The 20,889-nt window shown below is 43.0% G+C and overlaps 1 protein-coding gene across 1 annotated transcript in view; it reads left to right on the forward strand.

Annotated features, from left to right (window-relative positions):
* The window catches only part of LVRN (laeverin), a 78,217-nt gene that overhangs the window by 17,873 nt on the left and 39,455 nt on the right, over positions 1-20,889 (forward strand). The window contains exons 2-6 of the mRNA XM_042933472.1: positions 1,811-1,953; positions 3,809-3,948; positions 9,127-9,253; positions 16,040-16,194; positions 18,152-18,265. Coding sequence (XP_042789406.1) covers positions 1,811-1,953; positions 3,809-3,948; positions 9,127-9,253; positions 16,040-16,194; positions 18,152-18,265 — 679 coding nt within the window. The remainder of the gene's footprint in view (positions 1-1,810; positions 1,954-3,808; positions 3,949-9,126; positions 9,254-16,039; positions 16,195-18,151; positions 18,266-20,889) is intronic.

Below are 20,889 nucleotides of genomic sequence, written 5' to 3' on the forward strand. Positions count from 1 at the left end.
TAAAAGGTTGGTAGTGCCATTGCTTTCTGGATGGGGAAACTGAGGCTCGGCAGGAATGTGGGACCTGTCCAGGATTACTCAGCTAGCAGGAGATGGAACAGAGTCCTGCAGACAAAGTGGCTGGTATCAGAGTTCACAGGCCACCTTCCAGTCCATGCAAGCAAGAGCAACATACAGTGGGAAGCTGCAAGTAGGGAAGGCTTGTTGAAAATTACACTTTGGTCACGGTGAGGTGATGAACACATCCAGTTAGCTGACTGTGGGTGGCTTTTGAACGTGCTGATCGTTGCCTGTGAATTTTCATGTGAGTAGAGGCCTTATCGTGGTAGAGGAGGGATCCCAGAGGTGGGTGGTGGTGACGGAGGGACCATACTCTCTTGTGGCACCCTGTTGAATTCCCCTGTTACTTATCTAAGAGCTGGGCCTGAAGTAAGAGTAAATGCATCAGGGACACTAAGTCTCAGGGTCTTAGGAGAAAAAAAAGAATTAGCATCCACCTAATTAGTTGTCCTCCCAAAACAGGTTCCCAAGTCTCTAAGTCTGTCTTTCTTTCAGAAAGAGAGAGAGAGAGTGAGCTAGGAGGGGAGGGGCAGGGAGAGAGGGAGACAGAGGATCTGAAGAGGGCTCCATGCTGACAGCAGAGAGACCAGTGTGGGTCTCGAACTTGTGCACTGTGAGATCATGACCTAAGCCAAAGGCAGACGCTTAATTGAATGAGCCGCTCGGGAACCCCCTACCCCCACCCCAAACCCCACCCCCACCCCAGGTGACTGAGTCTTAGTGATTCCACAGGTTTATTCTGAGGAGAGTTGTTAGCTAGGCCCCATGTCCTGTCAGACTTAGGCCCCATTGACACAGAATGAACCTGACCATCTCCTCATTTGCTCAGGACACTCTTGACCCTAAACTATTCTCCATAAATCACCAGTGCACTGTGAGATAATGCCACTTTTTAAAAAATTTCCCATGGAGATGGGGGGAAGGAGCAGAAGGGATTTGATAAATCTACCCACCTGGAAACAAAAATTATCTTTTCCACTTGACATGCACCTGTATTGTTTACCCCCAAGGGGGTGCAAAATAAAACATTTTCTAAGTTTTCAACCCAGAAGAACAGGTGAGAAAAAGATAAAAATGTGGACATTCTTGGGGTGCCTGGGTGGCTCAGTCACTTAAGCATCTGACTTCAGCTCAGGTCATGGTCTCACGGTTCGTGAATTTGAGCCCCACATCAGGCTCTGCACTCACAGCGTGGAGCCTGCCTGGGATTCTCTCTCCTTCTCTCTCTCTCTCTCTCTCTCTCTCTCTCTGCCCTTCCCCAATTCGAGCTTTCTCTCTCTCTCTTAAAATAAATAAATAAACTTTAAGAAAATGTTTAAAAAAATGCATTCTTCAGCAGACACTGCTTACACTTTGGTGGAAGATGAAAGGAATAGTCCGTTCCCCAAAAAGAAATCCTAGTTTAAAAAAATACTTGGTTCTCAAAAGCCTGCCATTGCACATTTGCTATATTTGTTCCTATTTTGTTTGCAGAAGGTTTTAAAGGCATATGATGTAATGAAGTAAATAGTATTTTGTGGTTGAAAATTAAATAGGTCTTTTGTATTTTAGGTCTTACAAGAATTGCAAGGTGCGGTGAGCCTTGGGAGTGTGTGTGTTTTAACTGGAAGGCAGTGCGGAAGATGAGGGGAAATGTTCTAGCTCCTTCCTGAATATAATTACAAGCCATCATCCCTCAATATTTTTGTGTGTGTGTCCACTAACTTGAAATAAAAATAAATAGGGTTTTTCCCCCCCAAATGTGTTACAGGGCCCTGTTAGCATCTCAGATGGAGCCAACATTTGCCAGGAGCGTTTTTCCTTGTTTTGATGAGCCAGCTCTAAAGGCAACCTTTAATATTACAATTATTCATCATCCAAGCTATGGGGCCCTTTCCAATATGCCAAAGCTAGGTAAGTAAGATTTCCTGTCATGATATGTGTGAATATGTTAATTACAATAGTGTGCATATATATGGACCTACAGATATATGTGTATACTCGCACATACATATATATTTAACTCTTTAATAGCTTTTATAGCAATGGCTTTTCTAGGCCGTGTGTTGGTAGCGTATTATAATTAGGGAGAGCAGTCACATGGGGTACGTATCAGCACCCACATTTTAGAGATGGCAAGTCCTGATTCTTTTTGCACAGGAATCTGGGGACACCATTTCGTTCTACTTTGGTAGCCTGTCTGCCCACTAGTTTGGGCTTCAACATTGATCGTTAGTGATAAGCTCGAGGACTTAGGCTGAATCTGGTACACAGATGTGTTTCATTTGGCTCGCGTGATTTTTTTTTCCTTCTGATTGAACTTTTAAAAATCCAGAGATTTCTCATAAACATCAACATTTTTACTCCCTTGTAAACTTAGAAGATCTAACAACGCAGGGCCTGCAGCTCCTTTGTGACAGCAATAGTTACAGCTCACGAGAGACTGTCCCCTGCAGACACCTCCCCCCCAGACTTGCCATGGTCCCCACCACTGCCCTGTTAATGTTTGCCAGCCTGATTCACATCAAATACCTGCCCTCGGCTTGGAAGGCCCAGCTTGCCTCTACTGAAGATCTTGCTGAAACCTAGCAATGGCAAAATTATACTTCTATGACCTGTCATAGGCTCTAGATTAAGCATCATGAGAGGTGGCCTGGTCAATGAAACAGTAGAAGTAGATGGAAAAGATGAGACATGGGTGGTGGGCGTCACTTGAGGTGCCCATGGATTAGGTCCTCAGTCAAGACCGTGTTATTCAAGATACTGATTCGGAGCAAAGAGGCTGTCCTTAGACCTTCCTAATGCGGTTTGTTTTTAAATGTCTATTTATTTATTTTGAGAGAGAGAGAGAGACAGAGAGCACAAGTGGGGCAAGGGCAGAGAGAGAGAGAAGAGAATCCCAAGCAGGCTCCACCCTATCAGCGCAGAGCCAGATGTAGTGCTCGATCTCACTAACAATGAGATCGTGACTTGAGATGAAATCAAGAGTCAGATGCTTAACCTACTGAGCCACCCAGGTGCCCATTGTTTGTTTTTAATTGAAGTACAGTTGACTACAAGATTACATTGGTTGCAGGTGTATACCATAGTGATTCAACAATTATGTAATATTATTGCAATGCTCACCATACAAAGCTAGGACTTTTATTTTTTTAATCTTTATTTATTTTTGAGAGAGAGAGAAAGAGAGAGAAACACACATTCAGGGGAGGGGTGGGGTGGGGGAGACACAGAGTCTAAAACAGGCTCCAGGGTGAGCTGTCAGCACAGAGCCCGACGCAGGGCTTGAACTCACAGACCGTGAGATCATGACCTGAGCCCAAGTCGGACGCTCAACCGACTGAGCCACCCAGGCGCCCCTAAAGTTAGGACTGTTAATGACAGACTTCTCCATGCTGTACATTCTTTCCCCATGGAATTGGTTTTGTAACCTAGAAGTTTGTAGCTCTTAATCTCCTTTACCCATTTTGCTCATCTCCCTAGCCCCCTCCCCATTGGCAACCACCATTTTATTCTCTGTATTCCTGAGTCTGTGCTTTTTTTGTTGTTGTTGTTCATGTGTTTTGCCTTTTAAATTTCACACGTCAGTGAAATTGTATGGTGTTTGTCTTTCCCTGACTTATTTCACTTAATATGGTTTTGACAGGCTTAGGGGTGCAGAAATCCACACTGCTAGACTATGGGTGACAGTCAACTGCACACATTGTTTCAAAGGTAGCTATTACTGCTTAAGTTTAACAGTGATTTGGACTAAAACCAATTTCCGTAGGTCAGTCTGAAAAAAGAGACGTGAATGGAAGCGTGTGGACTGTTACCACCTTTTCCACCACTCCCCACATGCCAACTTATTTAGTCGCGTTGGCCATATGTGACTATGACCACGTCAGCAGAACTGAAAGGGGCCAAGAGGTGAGTGAGGAAGATTCTGCAGGTAAGGGTGCCTTCATACTGGCCACAGGTGGTTCATCCATTCTCTCTGCATCCAGGGGTTATGCCTACATTTCCCATCGTCACCTCCTGGTGGCCCCTCTGACTTTTTCCAAGCCCCGTTGAAACCCTTAGGGTGGCTTTGCAGATGGGACGCCACCATTCTCCCTTTTGGCTCTGTGGAAAGGCTGCACTCAAGGTAGGTTCTGGGCCCCCTCTTCCCGGGCTGTTGGCACCTTTCAGAAGACAGGGGAGCTGCCAAACTAGCACCTTGAAGCTCAGGTTTACCTGTTGTGTAGCCGATGCCATTCATGAAGCGGGGGTGATAATCCAAGTGTCTGGCAGTCTGGGCACCAACCGACCAGAAGGGACACCAGCTGGGAACAACTGTAATGGCAGACAGAGTGCCTGCAGGATGGATACCTGTAGGTAAGTATCGCCCCATTGAGAAGGAGCCCCGCTGGATTCCTCAACTCTGAGACACCCGGCACCTCCCCACAGTTGTACGAAGTGGGCACTCTGTCTTGAAATACCCAGTCTTCACCCAGTTACAGCCTCATCACATAATAATCCTCTCAGAATGGGGCACCTGGGTGGCTCAGTCGGGTACACGTCTGACTCTTGATCTCAGCCCAGGTCGCGATCTCACGGTTCGCGTGTTCGAGCCCCACGCTGGGCTCCGTGCTGGCAGCGCGGAGCCTGCTTGGGATTCTCTCTCTCTCTCCCCCCCCCCCCCCACCGCCTCTCTCTGCCCCCCCCAACATAAATAAATAAATAAACTTCAAAAAATAATAATTCTTTAGGAAAATGTCAGGGCTGCTGTGACAAGTACTTTACATGCTGGTTCACTGCCCCTTCTGCAGTGTGGAGGGAAGGCCGATTCCGTAGGCTGGGATCTTGCTTGCCAGATGGACTTCACAGAGCTGAGGAAAATCAGGCCCCCACAGTCCCATCTGAGACTCTCTCCTGGGCCCGCCCCAGATCTCCCAGGCTTGTCCCGCTGACTTGTGGAGATAACGAAGCTGTGCATGAGCCAAGTCTGTCGCCAGGAGGAGAATCACCCAGAGCTGCTCCTCTGGAGGATGCATTAATAACAACGTGTTAGACGGAGACCACAGCTTATCTTCCTCAACTGTTGGCTCCAGCCTGAAGAATCACTGGTAGATCCTTGATATCCACAGATGGAACACAGGCCACGCCGAACACAGCCAGAAATTGTGGGCACGACTTAGTGTGTTAATCTCTCTTAATGTTTATTTAAAAAAAAAAAAAAATTTTTTTTAACGTTTATTTATTTTTGAGACAGAGAGAGGCAGAGCATGAACGGGGGAGGGTCAGAGAGAGAGGGAGACACAGAATCCGAAACAGGCTCCAGGCTCTGAGCTGTCAGCACGGAGCCCGACGCGGGGCTCGAACTCACAGACCGCGAGATCGTGACCTGAGCCGAAGTCGGACGCTTAACCGACCGAGCCACCCAGGCGCCCCAATGTTTATTTATTTTTGAGAGAGAGAGAGACAGACAGACAGACAGACAGTGTGAGCAGGGGAGGAGTAGAGAGAGACAGAGACACAGAATTCGAAACAGGCTCCAGGCTCTGAGCTGTCAGCACAGAGCCCGACGCGGGGCTCGAACTCACAGACCACGAGATCATGACCTGAGCCGAAGTCGGCCGCTTAACCGACTGAGCCACCCAGGCGCCCCTGTTGTTGTTTTTTGAGAGAGAGAGAGAGAGAGAGAGAGAGAGAGAGAGAGAGAGAGAGAGAGAGAGAGGCAGGCAGAGTGTGAGTGGGGGAGGGTCAGAGAGAGAGGGAGACACAGAATCCGAAACAGGCTCCAGGCTCTGAGCTGTCAGCACGGAGCCCGACCTGGGGCTCGAACTCACAGACCGCGAGATCGTGACCTGAGCCGAAGTCGGACGCTTAACCGACCAAGCCACCCAGGCGCCCCAATGTTTATTTATTTTTGAGAGAGAGAGAGAGAGAGAGAGAGAGACAGACAGACAGACAGTGTGAGCAGGGGAGGAGGAGAGAGAGACAGAGACACAGAATCTGAAACAGGCTCCAGGCTCTGAGCTGTCAGCACAGAGCCCGACACGGGGCTCAAACTCACAAACCGTGAGATTGTGACCTGAGCCGAAGTCGGACGCCTAACCAAGAGAGCCACCCAGGAGCCCCCTTGGGCACTATTTAGAAGCGCGTGCTTTGTGCCTGGCATGAAGGAGCCGAGCCCCGGAGCTCACGAGTGACCCGAGGTGGTGTGTCAGTATCCACATCTCAAGTGGCTTGCCCATCTCAATGCTGCCATACTGCAACCACGTCTTACAAAAGGGACAGGTCTGTTTCTTGGTGAAGGACAGCCCTGAAAAGAAAACCAGCTGCCGTTGGAAGCAGAGAGGAAATGGAACATGCCTGAGGAGGTCATGTTCTTAGCCAGAAAATTGAAATTTGGGATGAATTTATCAGTGGAATGCTGCATTTGGCGATGGCTCAGCTCTGCAAAGGGAAGGAGTCCACCATAGTCTACAGGGGAGCCAGAATGTACTCTTGGAATAGTGTCCAGAGTATATGAAGAGTTGCTTATTAAGTAAGAGATAAAAATTTAGTAAAACTGAAAATGCAGTTAAATCCTTGTTGACATCAGGATAAACGTGGAAACGTAACTAAGGATGGAAATCATATATATATATATATGTATATATATATATATATAATATACATATATATATATGTATATTATATATATTAAGTTTATGTATTTTTGAGAGAGAGAGAGAGAGAGAGGAGGATGAGTGGGGGAGGGACAGAGAGAGAGGGAAACACAGAATCTGAAGCAGGCTCCAGGCTCTGAGCTGTCAGCACACAGCCCACGCAGGGCTTGAACCCACGAACCGTGAGATCATGACCTGAGCTGAAGTCAGATGCCCAACAGACTGAGCCACCTGAAAATCACATACTTTGAACAGAGCTTAGCACACACGGGCATGTGTAAAGGTACTCCTCTCTCAGGCGGTAAGGTCCACTGTGTTCATGGAGAACCACAAGAATACACTGGTGGACTAGCCGTGATGTTGAAAGAACTTTGTGGCTGCATCTCCAAAGTGTTCCTCACTATTTTGTGTTCCTGGCGGCCCTGCTGGGGGCTCCCTGCCCCTTCCCACACAGCTTGAAATCTCCATCCTTTGCCTCCCCTTTGGCTTATAAAATGGTAGTTTATGAGAGGGGCTTTGGAAACGTTGAGTTAAATATACAAAGGCTTGATTATTTTCCCATAGGTTACAGTGGAAATGCACACATCTTGAATGTGGGGAGTGGGGACTATTCTTTCCACTCAGTAGCTTAGGCTTTGGTTCAGCAATGTTCCCCTTGCCTCTGGAGTTAGAAATGAGGGGGGCGGGGGGAAGGTGGGTAGGTGTAGCACAGGGGCAGGGCTGAATCCTGGGGCCTCCTTCCGAGATAAGGAGGCCTCTGCAGCACGGGGGAGGCCGAGGAGAACGAGGTAGGAGGCCTCAAAAACAGGTGGTTGCATTTTGTGAAAGGGGAACATTCCTGAAGACCTCACGTAATGCAATGTTCACATAATTCAAGACAAATTTTCCAGCAGAAATAAAAGTGAAGTTAAGGTGGATGTGTTCTTGGGCTGCAGCCATCTGCAAATATCGTTGCTCTGCTTCTCATTTTCCTAGCATTCTCTCTAATGTTTTGCAGAGAACCCTTTCTCAAAGCGACTGTGTTCACATCAGGACAATTGCCCTCATGCCCTCATTGCTAACTTTTGTAACAAGGTTACTGAGTTTCACACATGTTCTGCGGCATGAATGTTAGTGACTCCATTAAAAAGTGCTCCGATGGTGGTGGTGTGGGATAGAAAGTGATTTCATATTAAAATAATAATGAACAGTATAACAAGAGCAAATTAGCCACCGAGTCGCGCAAATAAATTCCCGAGTCCCCAAACAACAACACAGTTACATTAAACTAACAAAACGTGGCAAGGCTTTCTCTTTACCTGCTACAGAGGAAGGGGTCATAAACAGAATAGAATTCCCTTGTTCAACAACTGTAAAATCATAACACTTGTGATGCACTTCTTTAAATTAGGGGAATTAACCTTATTGAAAAACTTTGAAAACAAGATCACACTGTTAATGATCTTAGCATTGAAAACATTAACAAACCGTTTTAAATTTGCACAACTCAGGTGTGTTTCATAATGTACCATATTGTGTGAGCCCTGCTAACTACACAGTTCTGTTTTGGAACATTGGAAACATGTCCTAAAAAGGGAAGCAGGGGTCTGAGATAACTTCTTACTCTAAGATAGAGTCTACATTTTCTGTAGGGGTAGATACCATCCCAGAGATTATTTCTGAATTCCAAAAGTTACACATGTTATTGTGAAAAACAAAACAAAACAAAACACGACTAAATAACATCCTTTCCAGAGAATCACAGCTCACATCTTAGTGACTAGCCTTCTGGACTTTCTCCAGAGCATGTACACATTTACAGCTGACCTTGAAGAACACAAATTTGAACTGAGTGGGTCTGTGTACACACAGATTTAAAAAAAAAATTTTTTTTTAGCACTTTATTTTTGACAAAGCGCGAGCGGGGGAGGGGCAGAGAGAAAGACACACACAGAATCCGAATCAGGCTCCAGGCTCCGAGTTGTCAGCACAGAGCCCAACATGGGCCTTGAACTCACGAACTGTGAGATCATGACCTTAGCCGAAGTTGGATGTTTAACCAACTGAGCCACCCAGGCACCCCAACTTCCTCATGATTTTTGAAAATAACATTTGCTTTTTCTTTTTACTACCTTTATTGTAAGTTTACAATATATGATACATATATAAAATATGCATTAATCTACTGTTTACATTATCGGTAAAGGCTTCCCGTCAACAGTAGGCTGTTAGCAGTTAGGTTTTTGGGGAGTCACAAGTTACAGTTATATGCAGATTTTTGACTGCACGGGGTCAGCACCCTTAACCTCCATGCTGTTCAGGATTCGTCAACTGTCAACATTTCGTCGTGTAGCTTCTTCTGGAAAGGTAAGTCTTTGACTCGAGAGCATCAGAAAATTGGCCCATGCAGGCTGCCTCTTTCCAAAGTTCACTACCGCTTTCCCTAATCACTGCTTAATTGTTTTTGATTTAGATACGCATCTGGGCCCGGAAAGATGCCATCGCAAATGGAAACGCAGCCTTTGCTTTGAACATCACAGGTCCTATCTTCTCTTTTCTGGAAGATTTGTTTAATATTAGTTACCCTCTTCCTAAAACAGGTGAGCCATCTTCTGTTCCAATGCCATTGGTTTCCTATTGTTGGGGCCCTGGGTTAAGGTCAAGGGCACACAGACGAGCCTCCCCTGACCCATTGTTACCACTTAGCCTCTGTCAGAGGCAGCCCTGCGGGCGTCCCATCCCTAAGTGTGACACCTTCCCAAACACAGAGAGGCCTATCGGCTATTTCTCCATACACTGCCCAGTGCCCGCAGGTGTTCTCGGCATTTAGATTCCTCCTGGGTGTTCGATGCCAGCCTCTCCCCCTACAGAGGCTGCCGTCCCTCCTGCATTCTGTCCTTTCCTCTCCTAGTGCATGTGTGTGACAACACAGTTCTGGGTCCTTTTAGCAAGCCTATGTGAGTTACTCCATGTCCCATGAATAAGGTTGGTGGTGGTTTATGGGGGGTAGCGTTTGTATGTCTGTTTGTTTTTTAATATTCTTTAGCTGTGAGTCATTGGATTAGGACGTGGGGGTCCTTTTCTGTCATACAAACTTGGAATCACGTGTGAACCCTATATGGTCCTTGAGGAAATATAGAGACGTTTTGTTACTCCTAGATCTGTACAGTATGCCCTTAAAATTGTGTTGAGCCCCTCCGCTCAGAAAGCTGTCCGGCGGCGTTTTCTCTGTCTCTGGTATCGTGTCAATGTATCTTGTTCCTCTGACCTGTTCTGCAAAGTCTTGGAAAAAGTGTGCTCTGCCTTTTTCACCATCAGCTCGGCTGATGGTGGAAGAGGGTAGGAAGTAATTGTCCAGGAGCTCAAGCCTCCTGAACACCGGCGAGCCAGGGGTCTAGGCAGCTTGAGCCTTCTGGCTGGGGAGGAACGGGGAGCAAACCAGGCTTGGCCCATTCAGGGATCCCGGAAGTGATACCTCTCCTTCTGGGAGTTGGAGGTATCAGAAGCCTGGGCTTGGAGACATCTGTGACTGGAGGCTGTCACAGTGACACTTGTTTAGGCAAAGAAAGTTCCATTTGTCTTTATTTACATAAACAATGGTCCAGAGTCACCCTCCGTTCCCTGTTCCGTAAAGCACCTCCTCCCTCCAGTTAGTCTCCTCATTATTGTCCCCACCCCTTCCCTGCTGGCCCCCTCGAGCCCGTCTTGCAACACTGAGGCACGGGGGATCTTTCCACAGCAAAACGTGACAACCATGTTACTGTAATATTACATATTGCTGTCCTCTTTAAAGCCTCTCTGTGGCTTCCTGTTGCCCTGAGGATAAAGTCCAAACCCTGTGCCCTGTCTTTACAACAGTGCATCTCTGGCCAAACTCTCAGGGCTTTTGGCAACTCCTCAGAGTTGGAAGGATGCCCTAGCATCCGCTCTGTCCCCTCTCTACCTTCCTCTTCTCCTCTCCCTCAGGCTCTTGCACATGGACTTTGTACATCCTGCAATGCAGTCTCTCCAGCTTGTTAATTTGTATGTTTCTCAACCCAGTGCCTCCTCCTCCAGGAAGCTTTCCCTGATTCCCTTTTCCTCATGCTTCCACAGCATCCTATGCACCCCTCCGTTTGAGCTCTTGACTTAACTACAACTTAATTGTTTCTCTTATTAGATCAAGAGTAACTTGGGTTCAGGATCCGGCTTGTCTTTTTCTTTGCGCACACAGAGCCTATTGAGACTTCTTCTTCTAGAATGGTAGATAGTAACTTTTTTTTTCTTTTTTAATGTTTATTTTGGGGGAGAGAGAGAGAGAGAGAGAGAGAGAGAGAGAATGAGAATCCAAAGCAGGCTCCAGGCTCTGAGCTGTCAGCACGGAGCCCAACACGGGGCTCAAATCCACAAACCATGAGATCATGACCTGAGCCCAAGTTGGATGCTTAAGCGACTGAGCCACCTAGGCGCCTCTGCGTTGTTAGAAGATTTGAAAGAAGAAGTGGCATGATGCTTTTAAGAATAAATGTGGACATTTAAAGATTTATAGAGTTTTAGAATAGCAACTTCTCTTCTAAGTTTTAATTGTGCTTTTAACTTAAAAAAATTTTTTTTGACGTTTATTCATTTTTGAGACAGAGAGAGACAGAGCACGAATGGGGGAAGGTCAGAGAGAGAGGGAGACACAGAATCTGAAAAGGCTCCGAGCTGTCAGCACAGAGCCTGACGCAGGGCTCGAACTCACGGATCGCGAGATCGTGACCTGAGCCGAAGTCGGACGCCCAACCGACTGAGCCACCCAGGCGCCCCTGTGCTTTTAACTTTAAATAACAGAGTCCAAACTATATATACTACACATCCACACATGATTTGTATTTTTTGTAGCAATGAAACTCAGGTACAATATAAATCATAAAACAGTGAAATAATGACCATAATCAGTGAGAATCTATGGAGCAAATACTGGTTACCTATTACTTTTCTAGGTGCTTTTTTTTAAAAGATTTTTTTTTGGAATGTTTCTATTTATTTTTAAGGAGAGAGAGAGAGAGACAGAGCATGAGTGGGAGAGGAACAGAGAGAGAGAGGGAGACATAGAATTCGAAGCAGGCTCCAGGCTCTAGCTGTCAGCACAGAGCCTGATGTGGGGCTCGAACCCACAAAGTGTGAGATCATGACCTGAGCCGAAGTCGGACGCTTAACTGACTGAGCCACCCAGGCTCCCCTCTAGGTGCTTTTTGAACGCAAAAGAAGTAAGTGGCTGGGGCTCTCTGTTTAAGTAGCTGAGTTGGGGTGATACTTTCAATATGTAGAAACAAAAGCAACAGATCACCAAGTAAGGGATAATGTACTGGCTTAAGTAAAAGTCTTAAAAGAAAGAGGGTTAAGAAGTGGTAATGGGAGTAGCCTACATATATAAAGAACACCTACAAATAAATAAGAAAATACAGTAGAAAAAAATAAAAGATACCTGGATAGATGTTATAAAGAAAAAGGAACACATGTAGCTAATACACTTATGAAGGGATATTGAACCTCATTAGTAACTGAGAAACGAATGTCCAAGGCCATGGTGAGGCCCCATTTTATACCTACTCACTTATCAAAAAGGAGGCATGTGACAAACACCAAATGTTAGAAAATGGAAGGGAGTATCAATTGCTACAACACCTTTGAAACATATTTATCATCTTGCAGTGTTGATCATTAGAATACCTTAAGACCCAGGGGCGCCTGGGTGGCTCAGTCGGTTAAGTGTCCGACTTCAGCTCAGGTGATGATCTTGTGGTTTTTGAGTTCGAGCTCTGCATCAGGCTCTGTGCTGACAGCTCAGTGTCTGGAGCCTGCTTTGGATTCTTTGTCCCCCTCTCTCTGCGCCTCCCCTGCTCACACTCTGTCTTTCTCTCTCTGTCTCAAAAATAAGTAAATGTTAAAAAATATTTTTTAGTTAAAAAAAGAATATCTTAAAACCCAATAATTCCATTTCTAAATAGATCTCCAAGAGGAATTTGATCACTTGTGTACCAGAAGACAAGTGCAAGAATGTTCATAGCTACAGTTCTTATAATAGCCCCAGACTGAAGGCAACCAAAATGGTCATTGACAGGCAAATGGATAGATAAATTACAGTTCATTCACACAATGAAAAACTCTGTAGCATTGAAAGTGAAACACTTTTTCTAAAGTTAAAAAAAAATGAACTTGCTGATAGTAATTTAACTTCTGGAAGAATACACTGAAGGGTGAGTTGAGAGGCAGCACAAAGAAAGATGTAAGTCAGTGGTTCTCAAACTTTAGCATGCATTGGAACCACCTGAAAGCCTTGTTAAAACACAGATTGTTGCTGCTGTCCCAAGAATTTCTGATTCATTAGGACTGCAGTTGGTCCCAGAATTTCCATTTCTAGTAAGTTCCCAGATGGTGCTGATGATGTTGGTCTGGGGGGAGTGGATCACAGTATGAGTTATTACTAATATTCTCCATTAGGAGTTGGCAAACTATCAAATATGGCCCACTGCCTTTTTCTCTACGGCCCACGAATTAAGAGTGGTCTTTACATTTTTAAATGAGTTTAAAAAATCAAAAGAAGACTATTTTGTTGACACATGACAGTTATATGAAATTCCAATTCTAAGGTCTGTAAGTAAAGAGCCAAAGTTGGGTGCTTAACCAACTGAACCGCCAAGGTGCCCCTGCTTGTTTATTTTTAATGGAAATGGAACCACAGTTTGAGACTGTTCTTTGACTTTTTTTTTTGGTTTGTTTTAAAAGGTTGTTACTGTATGTAGCAACATGGTCCAGGTAGCTATTCTTTTGTATCGTCATTTTTATTTTATTTTTTGAGAGAGAGAGAGTGTGTGTGTGTGTGTGTGTGTGTGTGCGCACATGCACACGAGTAGGGGAGAGGGACCAAGGAAGAGGGAGAGAGAGAATCTTAAGCAGGCTCCATGCTCAGCACAGAGCCCAAGGTAGGGCTCGGACTGGGGAACTCTGAGATCCTGACCTGAGCCTAGGAGTCAGACACTTAACCTACTGAGCCACCCAGGTGCCCCTCTATTGTCATTTTAAACACAGAGAATGCTTACACATTGATTTGACAAAATAACTTATTTAATCCTCTGTGGTTGAACATTTGGACTAATTCTACACCTCCCCTCCCCCACCCATTTTGGGCCAGTTTAGAAACACTAAAGAGGGGCGCCTGGGTGGCTCAGTCAGTTGAGCATCCGACTTCGGCTCAGGTCATGATCTCACGGTTTGTGAGTTCGAGCCCCGGATGAGAGCCTGGAGCCTGCTTCGGATTCTGTGTCTTCCTCTCTCTCTCTGCCCCTCCCCCACTCATGCTCTGTCTCTGTCTCAGAAATAAATAGACATTAAAAAAAAAATTAAAAAAAAAAAGAAACACTAAAGAAAACATAAGGAGTGTATACAAATATCCGTGCTGTTTGCCCTAAATTCCAAAAGTTAAATGACTTAGCCAAAGCGTAGGAACATTTTTAAAAATTATAAAGCATTTTGCTGGATTGTCCTAGAAAGATTGTAGCAGTTCACACCCTTATCAACAGGCATTATGCCAGTTCTCCTTTACCTAATTATTAATACTAATACAGTACTAATTATTAATCTTCTCACACCTTTGAAAGATTAAGTTATATCATTGTTTTAATTTTTGTTTCTGATAATTAATGAAGTTGAATGTTTCAGGTAAGATTTTTGACTATTTTAATTGTTTAGTGAACTGTTCACATTTTTTAAAATTTTAATTTGTTAGGTTTTTTTTTTTAATATTGAAAAAAAACACTGTCTAGTTGTTTGTGCTATATGCTGCAAATATTTTTCCCAGTTTGTGGCTTGCCTTTCATATTTGTTTATGGTGTCTTTTGGTGAACTAAAATATTTCATTGTAACTAGACTATTTTTTAGAGCAGTTGCAGGTTTATCGGAAAATTACACACAAAGCATAGGGTTTTCTCATTTACCTCCTCTCCTCCCCCCGTCCCCAGTTTATCCTACTGTAAATATCTTCCATTAGAGTGGCACATTTGTTACAATTGATGAACCAATATTGATACGATATCATTAATTAAAGCCCGTAGTTTACATTAGGTTTCACTCTTGGTGCTGGACATTCTATGAGTTTTGACAAATGTATATTGACACGTGTCCAAAATTACAGTATCCTACAGAATAGTTTCACTGTCATAAAAATCCCCTGTGCTCTACATATGCATCCCCCACTTCTGCCCAGAGTCCTGATAACCACACATCTTTTTCCTGTCTCTCTGGTTTTACCTTTTCTGTAAGTAAAACCTTGGATTGCGAGCAACTTGTTCCAGAGTTCCAGAGGATGAGCAAACATTTCTAATAAATTTTAACTTGATCAACGAGCAGTGTTCTGTAATATGAGTAGTACGTGATGCTGAACGTCACATGGTCACTACTGAGCCAATGGTTCCTGAAATTCACTTGGATGCACGAGTGCTTTGGATTACAAATGTGTTTCTGGAATGAATTATGCTCGCAAACCAAGGTTTTGCTGTAGTTGGAATGGTACCATTGTATAGCTTTTCCCAGCTAGCGTCTTTTGCTTAGCAATCTGTGTGTAAATTTCCTCTGTGATCTCTCATAGCTGGATAGCTCATTTCTTTTTACTGATGAATGATGCTCTATGGTATGGATGGATATACTGAAGTTTGTTTATACGTTCGCCTTTTGAAATCCATCTTGGTTGCTTCTGATTTTTCCCAGTTACCAATAAATCTGCTGTAAACATTCATTTGCTATTTTTTTGTGGACTTAAGTCTTCAACTCACGTGGGTGAAGGACTTTGGAGCTCAATTGCTAGACTATATGGTCAGCTTTTATTTAGTTTTATAAGAAACGACCGAACTGTCTTCCAAAGCGTCTATGCCATTTTGCCTTCCCGCCAGCAATGAGGGAGAGTTCTGCTGTTCCGTATCTTCTCCAGCATTTGTTGGTGTGTTTTGGATTTAAACCATCCTAATAGTTGTGTCGTAGTATCCCGTTGTTTTAATTTGTAATTTTCTGATGACCTATGATGTTGGGCATTTTTTAATATGCCTATTTCCTTTTTGCCTATCTTATGTCATAAAGTGTCTCTTCAGATGGGTTGTTTGCCAAGTTTGAAAAGTTTATTTTTTATAGTTATGTTTTGAGAGTTCTCTGTGCAGATTCCTTATCAAAAGTATGTGATTTTCAGATAATCAAAGCAATTTGTTTTCTGGATTCTGTCTTTGGTATTAGTCTTCTCTCCCCTCAGATTAAAAATACTCACTTGCATTTTCTTTCAGTAATTTTATGATTTCATTTTGACATACTTATATCTGGAAATCTCAGACTTTTTGGAAGAGATGATTTCATTTTTCCCTCCATTTAAATCCACTTAGATATAATTGCCTTGCCTACTTTTGACAACAGTGCAATGGAAAACTGGGGACTATTGATATTTGATGAGTCATTATTGTTGATGCAACCAAATGATCAAGTAACAGACAAAAAGGCTGTGATCTCCTTCATTCTCTCCCACGAGATTGGACATCAGGCATGTGGTAAAATGTTCTTTCTTATTTCACATGAAGATATTCTCCAGCTGCTCTACGAAGGATAGCAAAAACCAAACCAAAACAAAACAAAAAACTGTATGGTACACCAGATTACTTTAATTCATTCATTCATTCATTTAATGTTTATTTATTTTGAGAGGGAGGGAGAGAGAGAAAGCAGGGGAGGGGCAGAGAGAGAGAGAGAGAGAGAGAGAGAGAGAGAGAGAGAGAGACAGAGAATCCCAAGCAGGCTCCATGCTGTCAGCTCAGAGCCAGATGCAGGGCTGGAACCAGCAAACCCTGAGATCATGACCTGAGCTGAAATCAACAGTTGGATGCTCAACGTACTGAGCCACCCAGGTGCCCCTATGGTACACCAGATTTTAAAAAATCATTCAAAAAGTGGGACAGTGAAGGAAGGATCTGTGTAATCAGATCTTGTGTGGATTTGAACTATTGGTGATGGATCATAGAGATGAGACCTTACAGGCCATTCAGAGGTCAAGTATTCATATCCAAAGGTAGACTTTGCTCCACAGAGCCCTGTTCAAGGAAAGTAAGTCAACCAGAGGGATGATAATTTGTTTTCATTCCATCTTAAAATAAGGGATATTCAAAAAGGTCACTGAAAGATATCCACATTTCTTTCATCAGTACATCATTATAGACTTTGTTTTGTTTTGTTTTTTGAAGAGAGGTTCAAGGGGTGTCAGCAATGTTAATGTCAGTGGGATGAGTAGTTATCAATCCTCAAGCTGCATACCCAAAATCAGTGTAAACAAGGAGTTATTTCTTTAGATCTGTGCCTTCACGCCGTGATTTTAGAAGCTTTGCTGTGTGTTTAATGGAGGTTCTCACACCTGCTTTTTGACCTTGACTCCATTCATACCAGTTTGTCAAGAAAGAAATGATCTAAGCTATGAAATTGTTATCTTCTTGCTATGTGGATCTATAAGAAGTTTTGGGAAAGAGTGATTTACTAGGATAGAATAACCCCTTGTTGAGTAGTCAAAACAAACCTTGACAAGTTTTGATCAGTCCCCCCAAAATGTCATTTTTTTATGATTGCTCAAGCGACACATTGTTTTGGAAGACAGGCTGATGACTATTAGTATAACACAGCTGTTATAAGAACTTGACTAAATACTAGGGTATGGATTAGTTGGTTTCAGAAATTATTCTGTTCTTCTTTCCTGATTCTATGCATTGTCCATTTGGCACTTTCTTTCTGTTAAGGTCAAATAGACAATAATTACAGCTGGACCACTTTGTAGAACATATGAGCGATTTGTCTATGGCACAGCTCAAAACATGTTCTTGAAACATAATTGCTTCCAGAAAAATCCTGATGTAGTCTATTTGTAGGATGCTATAATTAGTAGGTGTTAAGTGAACATTCCAAACTTCTGCTTTATTTAACTTAATGTAACTTTTGGGGAAGTGGACAGTTTAGGAAATGATACTCTAGCTTACCTCATCTTTGAACATGACAGTTTTTTTTTTTTTAATGTTTATTTACTTTTGAGAGAGAGCGAGCGTGAACGAGGAAGGGGCTGAGAGAGAGGGAGACACAGAATCTGAGGCAGGTTCCAGGCTCTGAGCTGTCATCACAGAGCCTGACATGGGGCTCGAACTTGGGAACCATGAGATCACGACCTGAGCCGCAGTCGAACACTTAACCGACTGAGCATCTAGGTGCCCCTGAACTTGACAGTTTTAAAACAAATTGCTTTCAGTCATTTGGATGTGAAATAATTATTTCAGAGAAATGCACGACTGCCATCTCTTCATGTTAAAGAAACAACCTGCTTTTTGGAGTCCTATTTTCAAGTTTGATTATTGAAGGCAAATAAAGTTTAATTGTGTCTTTGACCTTACATTTATTTAACATGCAATTACAGTAAATATTACTTAAGTCAAATTTAAGAAAGCTCTTTTTTCTCCCATCTCCAAAAGTGGTTTGGAAATCTGGTTACCATGAATTGGTGGAATGATATCTGGCTCAAAGAAGGTTTTGCATCTTATTTTGAATTTGGAGTCATTAACTACTTCAATCCTAAATTCCGAAGAGTAAGTGTGTCTGTTAAATTTACTTATATTTTTTTCTCCTAATTATAAAAGTAATGCATTTCATTGTTTTGAGTGTGTGAAATACAGAAAAGTATAGGGAATGTTAAATTATCTGTAATACCAGAGGTGATCAGTGTTCTCTTTTTTGTGATTTCTTTTTCCAGGATTTTACTCATTATAAATATTCGTAAAAGTGGGAATTACTTTTTTTACACAGAAACATGTAATGCCTTCTGTACTACCTATTGTATCAAGAGAGTTTCCACAAATCATTATATCATTTTTGAAAACAGGAATTTTTTAAATATGGAATTTATTGTCAAATTGGTTTCCATACAGCACCCAGTGCTCATCCCAACAGGTGCCCTCCTCAATGCCCATCACCCACTTTCCCCTCCCTCCCACCCCCCATCAACCCTCCGTGAAAACAGGATTTTTAAGGGTTGCCTAATATTTTATTATGTCACCTTATGAGATATATACATATTTTATTCCCCTACTCTCAGATTTTAGGTCATTTTCACTTATTCCTACCTAGACTAAATTCTAAAGCCGCTGTAATTAGTAGTCTCTGACTTTAATGGTAAGTAATATCATTAAATAAAATAGAATAATATGGATAATATAATATTTTATAGTATTTATAAAATATATATGTAATATATAATATGTAATGTTACAATATTTATAATATTATATTATTGTGAAATTATATATCAGCTATGTTGCTGATAGCATATGGAATAGTATGGATAATATAATATTTTATGGTATTTATAAAATATAATATATATAATATATAATATGTAATGTTATATTTATAATATGTTATTATATTATTAAATTATATATCAGCTGTGTTGCTGATAGCATATATGTTATAGTTGATAGTATTTTGACATTTTCAATGAATAGTAGTATGAAAATATAACTTCATGAATATGCAAATCTGGTGATTTTAACTATAAGTTGTACTTCTGGTCGTTTAAGTAGATTAATTAGGTACTGCTTTTAGAATGTCATGATAAAGCCGAATTGATTTTACTTGACTTTGATCTTTAAATGTTTAGATGTAATATCATCCTTTGCCATGTCCCTCATTTTTTTATAGCAGCCTGGGGTCCTTGCTTCCCCTCTGTCCCTGCCTCCCTTTATCTTTGTTTCTTTCTTTTCATTTTTTAAAATGTTTATTTACTTTTGAGAGAGAGTGCGTGAGTGGGGGGGGGGGGAGGGGAGGAGCAAAGAGAGAGGGGGACAGAGGATCCCAAGGGGGCTCTATGGGGACAGCAGCAAACCTGACGTGGGGCTCAAACTCACGAACCCATAAGATCATGACCTGAGCCAAAGTCTGCTGCTCAACCAACCGAGCCACCCAGGCACCCCTGCGTTTACCTTTCAGATGCTCAGGGTTGCTTATCCCGCTGCTCTTTGCTGTCCTGTCCCTCATCCCTTCCCCCCAGTGTTTCCAAGCTTGGTTTTTGGCCTCTTTTCTTCTTTCCCCATCCTCACTCAGTATACTGATATTTGAAAGGCTGATTAATCTCCACTGGCCAGGTCATTATTACAGGCTAAATGTACTCACTTTGAAGGAGATTCTAAGCTTATGTTTTTCCTATTACATTGGCAATAAAATTTCTCTTTTTTTAATGAGAGGATGGAGACGGTAGGTAGATGATATTCTGTTTTTTTTTGCTGATAATTTGGCAGAATAAAACATTGGAAAACCTAACTTGGCCCCATGGAAACTTTATTTAACCCCCCCCCCCCTTTTTTTTAACCTATTCATGAATTCAGTTTGTGGGAAGCACTGATGTAGCAGCCTCTTTTTTTTTTTAAAGTTTATTTATTTATTTTGAGAGGGAGAGAGTGAGCATGGGGGAGGGCAGGCGGAGATGGAGAGAGAGAATCCCAAGCAGGCTCCACGCCATCAGCACAGAGCCCAACGCGGGGTTCCATCCCACAAACCGTGAGACAATGACCCGAGACGAAATTAAGAGTCGGATGCCCAACTGACTGAGCCGCCCAGGCACCCCGCAATACCCTGGTTCCATGCAACCCACCGTATGCTTTGTGGACTTCCTATAAATCGCCCACCACCCCGCAGTCCAGCTGCCCTGAGGTGCCCCTGCCCCCCTTCCCCTGGGTTGGACATCATTATGTAGATAAGGAAACTAAAATACTGGATGGTCAAGTGACTTGCCCAAGTCATTTGCATGATTGAGACAGAAGTGTGATTATAACCCAGTTGTCTGGGCCCAGTCTGATGACGAAGGTGATGACAATAATAATGGCAATAATACTGCGTTTCCTATACACCAAGCGCTTAGGACTTATGTCCCAGGTAGTGTGAGTTTCGTACGTGCCTCATCTTACTCAGTTCTCAAAACGATCATAGGAGTCTAGTTGTCATTTTGTCCATTTTCCAGTAGAGGGAAGTGGCTTGGGAGCATTAAGTAAGTTGTTCAAGGTCTCATGGCTACTAGATGTCAGAGATGAGGTTCAGTCCCAGGTTTCTCTGACTCCGAGCCCATACCTTCACCCCACTGTGCTCTGCAGAGAAAATTCAGAGTGTTCTTGTCCTCTAAGAGCTAATGGGATGTGTGTGTGTGAGAGAGTTCATTATA

The sequence above is a fragment of the Panthera leo genome, chromosome A1, assembly GCF_018350215.1.
Source record: "Panthera leo isolate Ple1 chromosome A1, P.leo_Ple1_pat1.1, whole genome shotgun sequence".
Classification (NCBI taxonomy): Eukaryota; Metazoa; Chordata; class Mammalia; order Carnivora; family Felidae; genus Panthera; species Panthera leo.